This window comes from Sander vitreus, chromosome 12 (assembly GCF_031162955.1).
Source record: "Sander vitreus isolate 19-12246 chromosome 12, sanVit1, whole genome shotgun sequence".
In the NCBI taxonomy this organism is placed as follows: domain Eukaryota; kingdom Metazoa; phylum Chordata; class Actinopteri; order Perciformes; family Percidae; genus Sander; species Sander vitreus.
Window position 1 is genome coordinate 17,540,650 of NC_135866.1, and position 15,171 is coordinate 17,555,820.

Below are 15,171 nucleotides of genomic sequence, written 5' to 3' on the forward strand. Positions count from 1 at the left end.
AAAAGGATATCAATCTTAACGTGATAAATAAATGACAATAACAGTCAGTTAATAATATAATAGGAGCCATGACCAAGTAAGACTTTGTAAAGAACCTACTAGGTCATTAAATATATCACTCTGGTGTACATGGATTGTGACAAGCGTCTCATATTTGACTCTGTCAAATTTGGTCAGGTCACAGGTGGTTTGTTTAATAAGTGCGCTGAGTAGATTTAGGAATTTCTTTTTGGTAAGAGGCATTATCTCCCTGTCATCCTCAGCATTTTGCAGTGCCTCTTCTGAATCTCTTGTCCAAAGCATCTGGATTCCCAACAAGCCCACCTAAAAAAGTAAAAGAAAAATATTGCATGAAAAGATGCAACTCCTTAAGTGAATTATCTGAATGCAACCTAAAAGTATGAGCTAAAACACTGTACATAAGTTGCGGTGCCATCATGTATTAAAAACAACTACTGATGTCACTGTCACAATTGTGAGTTTCTGTTGTAGTTTTTCCTGTTTTATTTTGAAGTCTCTGTTTTCTCCCTTGTCATGTCTTGTTTTACCTTCTGCCTTGTGTTTTCCCTCCTGTCTGACTGTCTGCCCCGCCCTGATGTGTTTCACCGGTTCCTGAGCCCTTGTGTCACCTGCCCCTTGTTTCAACCTCATTACCTTGTGTATTTAATCTCTGTGCTGTCTTTGTCTCGTGTAGGATCATTGTCTTGTATTGCATGTTTTTGTCTTCCAGGTCTAGTGTTTTGTCTTGCTCTCTTGTCTTGCTTCCTGGCTTTCATGCCTTTGGATCATTTTCGTGTGTGCCTGCCTGCCAACCTCTGGACACTTTTTGTTGTAAGTTTTGGTTCAATAAATTCCTCAACTCTGCATCTGGGTGCAAGCCTCGCTATTTCCCTGACAGTCACCTGGATTTCTTTATATCTCTCAACACTACAAGTATATTCATTTTTGCTATTTTACAAACTTCTGACACAAAATAAATCCAAGAATATATAAAGGACCATGGCTAACATTTGTTAGGCTGCCTCAGTCACTGATGAAGGAAGGAAGAGAACAGCGAATTAGCAAGATAAAGTCATGATCAACGTTGCAGATATTTCATGAGGTCAAAATTATGGACACTCAGGCTGAGTTGTCAAGTGATTACCATGTAATAGTTTGATCAGAATATGAATAAGCCTTTCCTAAATTGAGAAGAAAATGAGGATTTTCTTCAAGAGTACAGTATAAAACCTCTGTTGTGTGAGGTGGACAGTTGTTTGTCACAGTTTTGACTTGTTATACTTTGTTCGTAGTATCAGATTTAATCAATTTAGACATTCTACCACAATTATACCTTGTACAAGCCTGGTGTTGACCTAATGTCTAATACAAAGGAATTAGGGTGCCACTAGCATGACAACTGTCAACATAATATAAAAAATTAACTTCAGTCTTCTGACCTGTGCTTGAAACTTGTTGAGGAAAGAGAGAAGATCAAAGTCTTCATCGTTGATCTCTAGATCTGAAGCCTTGATAACAGAGTGTAATGAAGCCTGCTGTTGTAACAACAGCTCCCCGAGCCAGAGCTCTACTGGTCCCTGTGCCATGACAGGACTGTCCAGCTGAAACCACAAACACACATTTACTATAATATACTATACTTCTGATGAGTACAGGAAAGCAACAAAGTGCATTTACTCAAATACAATTTTAAGGTAGTTTTCCTCCATATTGTCTCCTACACTGCAGTTACAAATTATTTTTTATATTAAGATTTCACAAACAAAACACAAGACACACTCTGCTATATGATGCATTGTTAGATTCCCAACAATAAATAATGAAATTAAAATCAGCTCCATTTAGACCAGCTGCAAAAAAGTGCTTGACATTAAGAGTAACACATGCATTTCTACATTATATTTATATTCTGCAAATGCAATTAGCATTACATACCGGTAGTTTCTCTCCCTCTTGTGAACTAACAGCCAACATCTTGTCATACTCAGTTGAATGAAACTCCACTTCATTAACATTGTCAAACACTCCAAGAAGATGTGACTGAAAAAAATAATTGTACCTAAAATTAGCTTTACTACATTTATACCAAACAAGTTAAAAAAATCCATAAACATATGACAGATTACAATTTTAACATTTTGTTGTGTATATTTTGTCACTATCAAAGGACAATCGTAGAAATTATGTGCCAGATGTTTTTTGTTTAAAAAGTGTAGCAGTTCATAAGCAAAGCTATGAAATCCTTCAACCTTTTTTCTGATATGTATTTGTACTTGGGTTACATCCTAATCCTATCTTCCTCTGTCTTATTTTCATACAAAGTTTTTGAGGAACTGTGATTTTTGAGGAACACTTTTTTACACTTCACAGGTTATTTAAAAACTTTTTTTAATAGCGAAAATCAATGTTCTAACCTGAATTGTGTGAGAATCACTGGCTTGCCCGAGGATTTCCAAAAGGGCCGGATCAGACACAAAGAAGAACCGTGGAAAGAGGAGCCTCTTTTTCTCCAGGTACCTGTTGAGTCAGATTACATCTCCAGTTTAAGGTGAAGGTTAATATATTGAGAAATTGTCTTGGAGAAAAGGGAAATTGCTGACTCAAGACAGACATCACAATAAAACACATTAAATACACATCACCTCCCTCAACTTTACCAAAGCATTTGCAAGGCATGAGTAACCAAATTAAATGAAAAAAATAAATCAATAGTAATTAAGTCGGATGAATGGAAATTGAATTACAAAAACATGTGAAGAACCATCAAATACAAGTGATTCAATAAAAAGGTTTTTTTTGCAGATACTTTGCGATGAGGTTGTTGCTAAACAAGCACACTTCTATATGGCTTGAATCTCTCATACATTAGTGTTTTGTTTTACAGAATTCTGACAGTGGCAATTTGTAGAAAAACTAGAGAAGGTCACTGAAATTGAAAAACATGCAATTGAAGACAATGCACTAACAAGGTAGCACTACGTAGAAGAGTTTTAAGTAAAATCTCTTTATCCCCACTGATCGCTATAACAAAAAGCAATAAACTACAAAAAGAGCTTTACAAAGCATTACCCTGCGAGAGATTTTTGACAGAACTCCAGCTGTTTCTGAAGATCTGGTAGGAGCTGTCCCAGAATTGGATCACCCACACAGCATTCCACCACATTTGGGACTTTTTGGGCTCGCTGCATGATCGTAATCCAGGACTTGTCAATATTCTGAAAACGCTTTGCCTCCTACATTGGGAAAGTATTTTTGCACATTACAAGGAAGAGCGCAACATTGTGATTTTCAAAATATAAAGATAAAAAAACTATACCTGTGGCAGGTCTTTGGCGATGTCACCCCCAACAAACACAGCCTCCAAATAAATCCACAGGTTTTGCACAATAACCCACTGTTCAATGACATCAGTTGATGTTGAAAGCTTTGTTACCCAGTCCTGGATCTCTGCTTTATAGAAAGCACTGTACCTATAAAAAGGCAGACAAAGACACACATTCCTTAAGACAGCACAATACATTGTGTGGGCACTACATCTGAAATGATACTTTGAATAAATAGAACCAAAACTGTCTGCATCAATACTTTATTTCCCTCTTTGAAACATCTGATGGGTCACATCAGTCTAGTAGCAGTCTTTTCTTTTTATGGCCTCAATCCATTTTCCTACTTTGTGTTAACTATTGATTGTGGTCAATGTTTTCAAATTTCATTAGTTGATAATTACAAGTCAGTGTTTGCTTTGCTATACCTGTTGCTCAGCAGTGACCCCAACACCATCATACTATCCTCCAGCATGGTGAGGATCTCTACTGTATCTGTCCCCTTCAGCATCAGTTCTCCTCTATCCTTAAATGTCATCAAGTTCAGGATCTGGGCGGACCACACTTCTTTCACTTGAGACAACTTGGCCTCAATATCCTTCTCCTTCACGGATGATATGCAGATGTCCTACATATGCAAAAAGCCAATCTTAGGAGGTTGAACAACACAATAAGATAACATATTGTAACTAGAGATTAGGGCAGGTTGCAACCCCAATATCCAAACTGCCAGCAAACCTCAATATCGTCCTTGTACTTCAACAGAGGTGCTTCCATGATGTTCTGCAGTGTAAAGGTATCAGACTCCACCTCAAATTGGTGCCCAGTCAGGTCTGTAATCCGGTCCCAGTGTCTCCTCATCATAGACTTGTTTGCCATCATCTCAAGCAGAGGGCATGACTCACTGAAATCATCAATTGTCTTCTTCAGGTCTTGGAAGGCTTGCCAGTCCTTCAATCCTTTGGGTAGCTTTCGGCACCTAAAAATAGGGATAAGTGTTGATGTATTTGTCTGAATAAATATACAAACAGTTTTGATTTGAACTACCTTGTTCACCTTTTTACAGCAATTATAGAGATAATATTGTATTCATTTGGAAAGTTTTTCATATTGGCACATGCCTAACCAAAAGCCAAGTTGATGTTGATCATATAAAAAAAATCACAGTACATAGCAAATTGTAGTATTAATGAGCAGAAATACTTGTATTACCTGTTCTGAAATTCCAAAAGTTCTGCATTGATCTTCTCAATATCCACATCTGTCCACAGGATTCCAAAGTACCCTCTAATCTTACTCATCACTGCATCATATAGGCCATAGAGTTTCTGTAGCAGATCAAGCTCTTTTCTAAGGTAACCATAGGAAATCATATATTAGTCTAATTACATTATAAATTACCACAAAGATTAACACTATTGCTAAGTATTGCATCAAATTCCCATTGCTTTGGTAATGTAGGGTACGTTTTATAGAGTGGTCACACACTTTTTCTTTTGCAGGCAGTCATAATCTGTAACAGGCAAGCCAAGAAGCTGCTCTCCAGAGGTATATGTCGTGAAATTTCTCCACAGTTCTTCAAATCGAGTCTGAATAAAATAAAAATATAAAAAGGTCTGTATTAAATATGCAAGATAAACTTATCTCAGAGAAAATCCTGATATATTTTTGTATTTTAGTTTGCAGAAAAACAACGACTTAAAACAAAATCAATTGCTGACAATAGGAGAAACTCATAAGAGGTAAAAACAGGAGGGTATACACCAAAAGGGCAAAACAAAAACAAAAAGACTGTGGATATGGATAAATGTTTGTGTTTATAACACAAATTCACATGCATTTTTATACCCTGCTCATTTATCACCTCTGATACTTTTGCATTGAACTTCTTGGTTTGGGGTATTATGAGAGGATACAATGTACACTTATAAAGAGCAAGGACATGTCAAACACTGTATCAGAAAGACACAGTAAGTAAGTAAGACATTTTTTTCTTGTTACATTTAAGTCTGATTGACGTAGAAATTACAGTTTTTACATTTTTAATAAATCTTAAACTCAAACTGAAATGTCTTTAGTGTGTACATACTATATGCAGTATTGCTTTCCTACTTATTTAAATACTTTACATGCATCCAACATTGACCAATATAGGATGTTATTAAATCCATCCACAATGTTACCTGACAGATCTGGAGCCTGCAGCTGGCTTCCTGGGGGGCGATTCCATCAGCCATTGGGCCTTCCTAAAACAGACCATGTAATTAATTTATTCATTTAAATTGATTGATTTTAAAACTTACAAACACTGAGGAAACTTACAGATTCACAGATTACTTACTGAATCATATTGTTTCACAAAGGTGCCAACGTTATTTTGGAAAATGGCCACACACTCTAGAAGGTTTTGTTTGAACTTGGGCTGCATACGAACAAGATCATCTTGCGCTGATCTCTGCGACAGTCAGGAAAAACCAAGATCACAGCTGAGTTACAAAAGAACACATAAGATTCCAAAGCAAATAAAGGCATGAATATAATAATACTAACCGCTTTAGACTGAAGCTTTGTGAATAAATGCCTCAGATTGTAGACCCCCTCTGCTTCTCTTTTAGTCACCTCTGCTTCATATTTAGTCAAAATTTCAAACGCTTCCTGTAAAACACGTGTAACATGATCATTAGATAGTTATTTGACAACTAGATAAATCAAACTGCAGGGCTAACTTATCAAGGAAAATGATGTATAACTTCAAACTGATAATGTTGCATAGATCATGCAAAGCCAGCAATTTACTCAGTTCATTGTGTATTTCTTGTCCCTTACAATGCCTAACTCCAAATTGCTCTTGTCATTTTTATTTCTTTCAACAATCACGTTTTCACGATTTGTCCAGATTTTAAGTCTGGAAACCTAGTCCTCAGCCTTTTTTGAAGCAGTTCTATTATTAGTCAGTACATGATCATATAAACATTGCAGTTATAGACTGGAATTAACCTACTATATTCTTGAAAACAAATATAATATGTGATATTCACACCTCAATGGAAATCAATGTCATATCCGTTTGTATTTCAGCATCTCGAAGCTTAGACAGGGCCCCCATGGCACGACGCACATCTTCCAGATTAGCCACAGGATGAGATAGTTGTATGAGGTATTTATTAGTATGTATGCTGGTGTCAATCATTTTCTTTTTGTACTTCTCCTTTAGGTACTTGCACAACAGTTTCTTCCAGGCTTTGGTCTCAGCTATCAAGGCCTTCTTCAATGGCTCTGTTTACAAGAGATACAATTTACAGTGCAGAACACAGTTCTCAAACCAGGCATAACCTACAAGTGGTCATAACCAACTAAAACATTTTGCTATAAAATAAAATGTGTCCCATGACAAAGAGGATGTTGCTTCTTGGGTCAGAAGGTTTCTTGTTGGTAAAAATGATGACAGCAATGTTGGTCAGTCGGTCCACCACTTTGGTCCAGACAGAAATATCTTGACCAAAGAGTATATGCATTGCCATTATATTTTGTACAAATATTTGTGGTACATTCTATTATGTTTTCCCCTCCGAGCACCACCACAAGATTAACATTTTGGTTTTGAGTAAATGTCTCATCATTGACTGGATTGCAATGACATGTACAGGCAATCATGCTCCAAATAGCCACTGCTAACTGCAATAGTGGGAAACTCTAAAGCTTTAGCTCCTTCCTCTGGCGGTGTGCTGTAAAGCTTTGACCATCTCTCTATTTTTGAGTGGAATTTGACCCAGCAGCACACGTTGTAATATGTAGTAAAAAAAGTATTATTTATAAATGTATAAATAATATAAATTCATCTGGTTGCTGTCTAGAACACATTACAGCTACCTTACCTGTTGACAATTCACTAGACCCCAAAACAATGATGGGTTTAATATCACCAACTTCTTGTTCAATTGAGTCGTAGTGCTGGATTTCAGATTTGATCTGGATCAAAGATGGATTGCTGTCCATGAATTCCTTTATAAAAGTTAAGATAAACATGATATGGTTATTATTATTATTATTATTGGAAAACATACATGTATGTTCATTCAAAAGTCAAAACAAGAACATGTTCCCAGGAAAACAAACCTTGACTTTGAGGTTCCTGTCCTCATCCCAGATCCCTCTGAAAGGATTGAACTGCTTCAGAACATCAGTTGCTTGTCCTCTCTGGGAGCTGACCTCATATTTAAGAATGACCAGAGCTTTTTTGATGTCCTTGTGTTCAACAACTCTGTGATAGAAATTCTCTTTTTCTCCGCCTATGAGATCATCACAAACAGGGAAATACACAAAAATGTGTAAGTAATAAGATTAATAAAACTAATCATGTTCACAAACAAAAAGGGCATTTTTAAGAGTGGTACACAACTTAGATTGATATTGGCCATATCAGAAGACTTTTATTATATACTGTCAGATAAAAAATGATTAAATAATACATTTGGACTATTCTTAAAACTAAACAAATCTATCATACTATATCAACTAACTTCATATATTATTATCATATATTCTTGGTTTAAATTTAAGAAGATTCATTGTTATTTACTTAGGGCAAGATGGCGGCGCACACATATGCAGTGGCTTTGCCCTCCCCGATGTGGTTATGTTTGTCTGTTTTGTTCATCTTTATGTTGACCAGCGCCTCGACATACAACCGTCAAGATCTTTTAAGGATGGGGTCAGTGAGGAATTAGATCTCACCAGTAACTTCCACAGCAACTATATTCCACCAGAGATCATCTGACCAGCGGGGTCCCAGTGGATTACCATACCGGACTCATGGCGCACGAGGCGGTGCAGAGAAAGGAGGCAGAAGTGCCGGCTGTTGAGCCGGCATTCATGCCAGGCTAAAGAAAGCTCCTCACAGACCGACGCTCCCAAGCATCTTTCTGGCGAACGCCCGATCGCTCAGCAACAAAATGGATGAACTGGAACTGATCAACACGGAACACAAAACTGTGCAAACCGGTTTGATTATGGTGATAACTGAGACTTGGCTGCATGCGGGGATCCCGGACGAGGCTATCAGCCTAACTGGCTGCACAACGCAACGGGCCAACAGGAGCAGCGACTGCGGTAAGAGCAGAGGAGGGGGATTATGCATATACTCCTATAACGAATGGTGCACTAACTCAACCGTCACTGAGAGGCATTGTTCACCAGACTTGGAGTTCATAACATTGAAATGTCATCCCTTGTATCTGCCACGGGAGTTCATGGTCATTATCATTATGGCGGTTTACATTCCACCAAGCGCTAATGTCAAGCTAGCACCATTGACTGTAAATATTAATGGACAAACCATCCAGTTCGGCGAAGTGCTGCAAATGCAGAAGTGCCTTAAACCTGCATTCTATCTGAATTCCAGCAGGGGGCGACACGTGCGGTTGCAAAAGGAGTCTATGAGAAAGTGTCCCACTTCTCACTTGATTTATTACCTCAGTAAACATTTTCATAATGAGTTTATGGTCTCAATCACTAGTTTTAAGTCTTCTGCAACACAGAATGATGTAAATTTTTTTAATTATGGTGTCGTTGATTTTAAAATCAGCGATAAATCAGGGGGTGTTTTAGGGCGTGGCTATGATGTGATTGCCAGTGAAAGTGTGCAACGTAACATAGTGTGTAAGCAGCTCCTCCCTCTTGTCTAAAATCGTCACATCCGCAACCAGGATGGCTGCACCCGTAATGGCATCTCGACGACTCATAGCAGATATCCACAAACCAATGGGTGACGTCACACATGGGTTGGCACCTGGCTAGCACTGAACACTCTGCTAACAACCATCTGTAAACAGCAGACTGCGCACCCTGACAGGATTTTCATTGTGGCTGGGGACTTCAACCAGGCAAATCTAAAAACGGTCTTCCCTAAATTCTACCAGCATGTTACATGTCAGACGAGCGGTCAAAACACATTGGATCATGTATATAGCAACATCAGGGATGGATACAAAGTCTCCCCCTCCCTCACCTTGGCCAGTCTGACCACCTATCCCCGTTTCTCTCTTTTGAGCGCACCCAGTGGGATCTTTTTGCAAATCAGGATATTACAGACTACACATCCACAGTCATGCTATACATACAGTACTGTATCAACAACGTCACTGTCGATAGAGAGGTCAGGTGCTATCCAAACAGCAAACCATGGATGAACAGTGATGTCAAAAAACTGTTGAGAGAAAGTAACTCAACCTTCAGATCTGGCAATGAAGAGATGTACAGCACGGCCAGATCCAACCTGAATAGTGCCATCAAAGAGGAAAAAGCAGACTATGGGAAAAAACTGGAGGGCCACTTCAATGAGAGGGACCCTCGACGTGTTTGGCAGGGTATTCAGCAACTCACCAAATACAAGGGTAATAAGGGACCAACCACCAGCAACAGCAGCAACTCGTTAGCTGAGGAGCTCAACCACTTCTTCGCCCGCTTTGAGTTGACTGAAGTAGAGCCTGCGTCTGCGCCTGCACTCAGAGCGAACACCAACGACCTGGCACCCACTGTGAGCACAGAGGATGTCAGGAGAGTACTCCGCAGTGTCAACCCCAGGAAGGCTGCTGGCCCAGATGGCATCCCAGGAAAAGTGCTGCGGGACTGTGCAGATCAGCTGGCAGAGGTATTACATGATATCTTTAATCTCTCTCTGTCAACATGCGCTGTCCCAAGATGCTTCAATACTGCCACCATCACCTGCCTGAATGACTACAGATCTGTTGCTCTCACTTTAACTGTGATGAAGTGTTTTGAGAAGCTGGTCCTGGCCCACATCAAGTCTTCACTCCCACCCACACTGGACCAACATCAGTTTGCATACAGGGCCAACAGGTTGACAGAGGACGCCATCAACGCAGCTCTGCATTCTGCTCTGACTCACCTGGAGAGCCCCGGCTCATATGTGAGGGTGCCGTTTGCGGACTTTAGTTCCGCATTCAACACGATCATCCCCAGCAGAATGGTGGACAAACTACGTGACCTGGGTGTGAACACCAACACCTGCAAATGGATCAGGGACTTCTTAACAGACCGGCCACAGGCTGTCAGGTTAGGGTCCTATCACTCCCCAGTCCTGACGCTCAACACTGGAGCACCTCAAGGTTGTGTACTGAGTCCCATCCTGTACATACTGTACACCTATGACTGCACACCGACCTATAGCACAAACTGGATCATCAAGTTTGCAGACGACACGACTGTGGTGGGGCTGATACAGAACAACGACGAGTCTGCCTACAGGGATGAAGTTCAAAAACTGGCTGTGTGGTGCACTGACCATAACCTGGCACTTAACTCCACCAAAACAAAAGAGCTGATTATTGACTTCAGGAGGAGGAGAGAGGAACCTGCTCATGTTAGCATGCAACTACTATAGTTAGCAGTAACAGTAATAGAATATAGAAGCACCTTCTACCATCAGAAATCGCAAATAAAGGCTTTTAAACCAAATACTACACAACCGGACATGTTCCAGGAGTAATGTGACCCAAAATTGGGGCGAAATAAACAACATTGGTAGCCAAGATTACAGCTTCTCTGGCGTTAGCATGTAACTACAGTACTTATGACAATAAACGTTAGCCTAAAAAAAGAACTTCAGTTGCCTGCCTTAAGCAGCTGACCAATCATAGAAACCCAGCTCAGTGTGATGTGACACAGAGCCGAGAGTAGAAAAAAAAAACATTGAAAGCGTAGTGTTTATAACATTGGGAAATCTGATGTTTTGCTCACTAGGATTTCTCTGAAATAGGTTTACCTCATTATTTAAAGCTTTGGCCACGTTTAACATGAAAATTCGACATTGTAACATTATAGATATGACAGAAAATACGGAAAAGCATAATAGGTTCCCTGATCGTTGTCAATTTAAAATAAAGACAGATTTAGCAACTGCATTGCTTTTCACTTGCAGAATTTTTTTTACAGAAACACATTTCGGTGAATTATTTTTGTAAAATAAGGTAAAGTTTATCCAAACAAGTGTTGATCCGTTTTGAAATTCGGGACCAGACAGCTCGTAAGTGAAGCATTCGTCCAAACGTTTTTTTTTTTTATTCATGTGCATGTTGATAATGACTTACCTTTGTTCTTTGTGCCACTTTGACTGTACTCCCACTGCCATGCAATGCCCTTGCTAATTTCCAACACCAAGTCAATTAGTCGATTTATGGCCTGTTGGATCTCATCTTCAGTGGGAATCATTACCTGACGACAAATACCAGACAGAGAAACAACATTTTCTGTTTAACAATATTGGCAAGGAATTCTAAATTATCCATCTCCCCTAAGGTAACTAGTGTGAAGTGGAATCAGTCAACAATGAGTAGCAGAAACTCACCACGTTGGGTATAACCAGCTGGACTTCACATTTTATAAGCGAGACCATCTTAATTTCAGACTTTGACTTCTGGTAGGTACTAAAATTCCCATTTATTGATGTCGAGCTGTAAGAGATCATATCGTTTCTCTTAGATATTGGCCTTTTTTATACATAGTGAATAACACAGACATACTTACATAGTGCCAGAAATTCTCCTTTTCAGGGTCTCCAGAGATAGCTTGGTTGTCTTGACCAGTGCATCTAATACCCTTGCACTGAAGTATTCATAAAGCTTCTTAAACTCCTGAAATTAAGATTTTTATTTGAAACATTTACATATTTGTTGATATACTGTATCTAAGAACTATGTTTTGGTGTTGGTAAGCATACATACCTTCTCAAATTTGATTGCTTTATCTCTATATGGACCTTCTAAATTCATTCCCTCATCCTCATTAAGGGTCTTCTGGCTCTCTCCTGAGAAAGTCACACTCCGGCGTCCTAAAATGTTCCAAGGGTGAAAAAAAAAGCACATACATCTAACATTTTTCAATTTTTGGTGAGTATGACTGTTCTTTTCTATATTATTTCCACTTGTGTGCAAGACTTAAAACTGGGACTTAAGAGCACCTGAAACTGGCTCCTCAACCGTCTTCTTGGTGCCTTTTGATTCATAAATGGCACTGAATACATTACCCAGCTCCTTCACTGCTTCTCTAACACGACTACATTTGTAGTCCAATGTGTTTGCCCACTCCTTACATTGATTCTAAAAAATATATATATAAATTGAGTGGATTAGTGAACAAGACATAATTCATAATTTCTTTGAAACAAACAGTTGCTTATTTACACATCCAGTAGTTACAGAGCAACATTATTATTTGTAGTCATGTTTCTGGCCACCTGATTAATGTAAGTCCAATATTCACTCTCTTTGCTCGGTTTTTGGTCTCCATCAACTATCAATGGTTTTTAACTGCTAAATGCTCCACTATGTTTACAAACTAACTCGCTAACTTGGTCTGCATGATGTTCCTGTCCAGGGGTTTTTTGGGGTTATTTCAGCTGAAAACAATACAATGAGAGCAGTGAGAGTGAACCAAAACAGTAACGTTGCTGGCAGAACAGCTAAACAATGCCCTGAAACTCTGTATAGAGCTCCGTAAAGCAGAGGGGAGCTGCAGATTTGGGTGATGATGAATCTCTGTAGGTTCATCACTACAAAGCCGTTTCACATTGCCACGTTGTTTTCACAATGTCATTTCATACATTATAAAAAAGATTGATTATAGGCACTTTAAGAACTCATTCGATGGAAAAATATTAGCAATTCAATTTTTCCTTTGTGTTTTAATTTGGAGGATGAAAAGGGTTCAGAAAAAGTATGCATCCATACCTCATTGCGGTCAATCAGGTGCTGCACTGAAGACGCATCACTTTCGGGGAGCTCAATCAGCACAGTTTCTGAGATGTCTTTAAGGACATCATCAATGTGTATCTTACAGATATCCTGCAACTGAAAAAAAAACAAAAAAAAACATGGCACCTAAAAACATGGCCCTTGAGCAATAGTATTTTTGGGTTGTTGACTGGATATTGCCAAGCTGTCATTTTTTACATTGCAAATCCACAATAGCAGTATTCATATCTATATCTGAGAAGGAATGATAGCTAGCATTTTGGTCAGTGCTTTTATTCAGTAATATACCTTTTTTACAAGATGTTTGAGCTCAAACAAAGCAGTGTCAACATTTTGGAAGAACTTGTCCAGGAGGAAGGATGACCAGGTGAGCAGCACCGACCCATGGCGAAGAACAGATTCCACCTTGCAATTAACCAAAAACATAATAGCTGAAAACATTAGCAACTCTGGAAGCATTGGTGAATTAAGTAATAGTTAACTCTTTAAAACACAAAAGCCATAAAAATAAAATCTGATTAAGCTAGTTCCACTCTTATTCACACTGCTTCATATTTGCAGGTTTATACATTTTCCCACAGAAAGGACAATTGTTTATGTTGAACAACTAAGCAAGAAACACTTGAAGAAACTTGTGTTTGTTTACACTGACTTGTGGCTTGTATCATGAGTTGAACTATATGTTTACATTTATGAGAACATGATATGTGTTACTCTTCACCGTTTTGATATTTTATGATTTAGATAAATGTTCTACATTAAATGTACTGTTTTAAAACCGCTTACATTTTTTATTTTTGAAGCCATCAGGCTGGCAAAGTCCACAGGAATGTTCTCACAAGTAGACTCATAATCTGCCAAAATGGTCTATAAAAAAAAAAAAAAAAAGACATACAAGTCATTTTATATTAAGCTAACTATCCATCTGTGAAAGACTATGTTTCAAATGTACCTGTAGTCGGAGGTGATTGGTGTTTATTTTGCTTTCCAACTTGACCAGACGCAAAGCCTGCTTTGGAACCTCCAGACCCATCTTTAACAAACACTTTGCCTCCCGAATGACCTCAGTTACTTTAGGATCAAAGTTGACAACAAATTTTCCAGTCTTTGGGTGACGAACCAGCAGAGTAATATTCAAGACTGTTATAAAGCAGAATTGGGGAGAAAGTATTTTAAATTTATATCAATAACAAAGGGCATTGTGTGTCATCTAAGGCATCAGATGTCAGGGTGTCAGAGCCAGAAAACCAACCATAATCTAGTTTCGACACTTCAATCATCCACGCTCTGTGGTAAACAGATTCAAACTTGACAAACGCAGCTGCAGTTTGATTGTACATTTTGACCACATCTTGTCCCTCAGGGCTGCACAAGATGTCAGTATTTTTCTGTTATTGACAACAGATACATTAAATCAACGTTAAAACATATTAGTACAATAATAAAGTATTTTGGTTGTTTTGGTGGGAGAAATGTAGGCTTGCTTTTATGTATGAGATGGGTTCCTCTATTTTTTGGTAGAGGTGCTTGACCCAACCAATCCTTCCTGCCACAGGAGGCATGTTTCTTGCTAATGGGGGGTCGTCTCTTTGTTTGTCAAATAGCTGCAGAGAAAATTAACATAAGTAGATCTGTTAATTTCATAAAAAACACCTAAGTCTATATTTGACAATAACTTAACATTTATGAAAATGGGATACCTTTTTCACAAACTCTACTTCCGAGGCATAATGTTGAAGAATTAGACCCAAAAGGTTGGAAATTTCTGTGTCAAGACAGGGAATGTTCAGCCTCTGAAAACTAGAGATTAAGAATTTTCTGATTATGTCAAATCATCGAGTTTAAATACATAATTGTACAGTATAATCTTTTTATTATATTATTATTATTATACTATCTTATACTGACCGCTGTATTAAGGACAGAGCTTGCTGAGATGAGATGATATTTGAGAAGCATGAACTCATAAAGGTCCGGAGCTGGTTCTGTAGATAATGATAGCCAAAATTTGAAAATGACCATCTATATTGGAAACAATACTTAACATTTAAGAGAGAGGGAGAAGATAGAAGCTACCT

The 15,171-nt window shown here is 38.5% G+C and overlaps 1 protein-coding gene across 1 annotated transcript in view; it reads right to left on the bottom strand.

Moving 5' to 3' along the window:
• LOC144526277 (dynein axonemal heavy chain 8-like) overlaps nucleotides 1–15,171 on the bottom strand; it is a 39,266-nt gene that overhangs the window by 16,500 nt on the left and 7,595 nt on the right. Inside the window, exons 13-41 of the mRNA XM_078263640.1 lie at nucleotides 15,002–15,078; nucleotides 14,794–14,893; nucleotides 14,578–14,697; nucleotides 14,346–14,481; nucleotides 14,046–14,233; nucleotides 13,880–13,960; nucleotides 13,382–13,498; nucleotides 13,070–13,189; nucleotides 12,301–12,439; nucleotides 12,065–12,171; nucleotides 11,868–11,974; nucleotides 11,689–11,794; nucleotides 11,432–11,555; nucleotides 7,440–7,612; nucleotides 7,199–7,325; nucleotides 6,364–6,599; nucleotides 5,874–5,978; nucleotides 5,665–5,778; nucleotides 5,507–5,569; nucleotides 4,812–4,912; nucleotides 4,536–4,673; nucleotides 4,062–4,302; nucleotides 3,752–3,951; nucleotides 3,317–3,470; nucleotides 3,070–3,233; nucleotides 2,415–2,517; nucleotides 1,936–2,040; nucleotides 1,440–1,601; nucleotides 100–324 (exon numbers count right to left, since the gene is read on the bottom strand). Of these exons, the coding sequence (XP_078119766.1) occupies nucleotides 100–324; nucleotides 1,440–1,601; nucleotides 1,936–2,040; nucleotides 2,415–2,517; nucleotides 3,070–3,233; nucleotides 3,317–3,470; nucleotides 3,752–3,951; nucleotides 4,062–4,302; nucleotides 4,536–4,673; nucleotides 4,812–4,912; nucleotides 5,507–5,569; nucleotides 5,665–5,778; nucleotides 5,874–5,978; nucleotides 6,364–6,599; nucleotides 7,199–7,325; nucleotides 7,440–7,612; nucleotides 11,432–11,555; nucleotides 11,689–11,794; nucleotides 11,868–11,974; nucleotides 12,065–12,171; nucleotides 12,301–12,439; nucleotides 13,070–13,189; nucleotides 13,382–13,498; nucleotides 13,880–13,960; nucleotides 14,046–14,233; nucleotides 14,346–14,481; nucleotides 14,578–14,697; nucleotides 14,794–14,893; nucleotides 15,002–15,078 (3,933 nt within the window). The remainder of the gene's footprint in view (nucleotides 1–99; nucleotides 325–1,439; nucleotides 1,602–1,935; nucleotides 2,041–2,414; nucleotides 2,518–3,069; nucleotides 3,234–3,316; nucleotides 3,471–3,751; nucleotides 3,952–4,061; nucleotides 4,303–4,535; nucleotides 4,674–4,811; nucleotides 4,913–5,506; nucleotides 5,570–5,664; nucleotides 5,779–5,873; nucleotides 5,979–6,363; nucleotides 6,600–7,198; nucleotides 7,326–7,439; nucleotides 7,613–11,431; nucleotides 11,556–11,688; nucleotides 11,795–11,867; nucleotides 11,975–12,064; nucleotides 12,172–12,300; nucleotides 12,440–13,069; nucleotides 13,190–13,381; nucleotides 13,499–13,879; nucleotides 13,961–14,045; nucleotides 14,234–14,345; nucleotides 14,482–14,577; nucleotides 14,698–14,793; nucleotides 14,894–15,001; nucleotides 15,079–15,171) is intronic.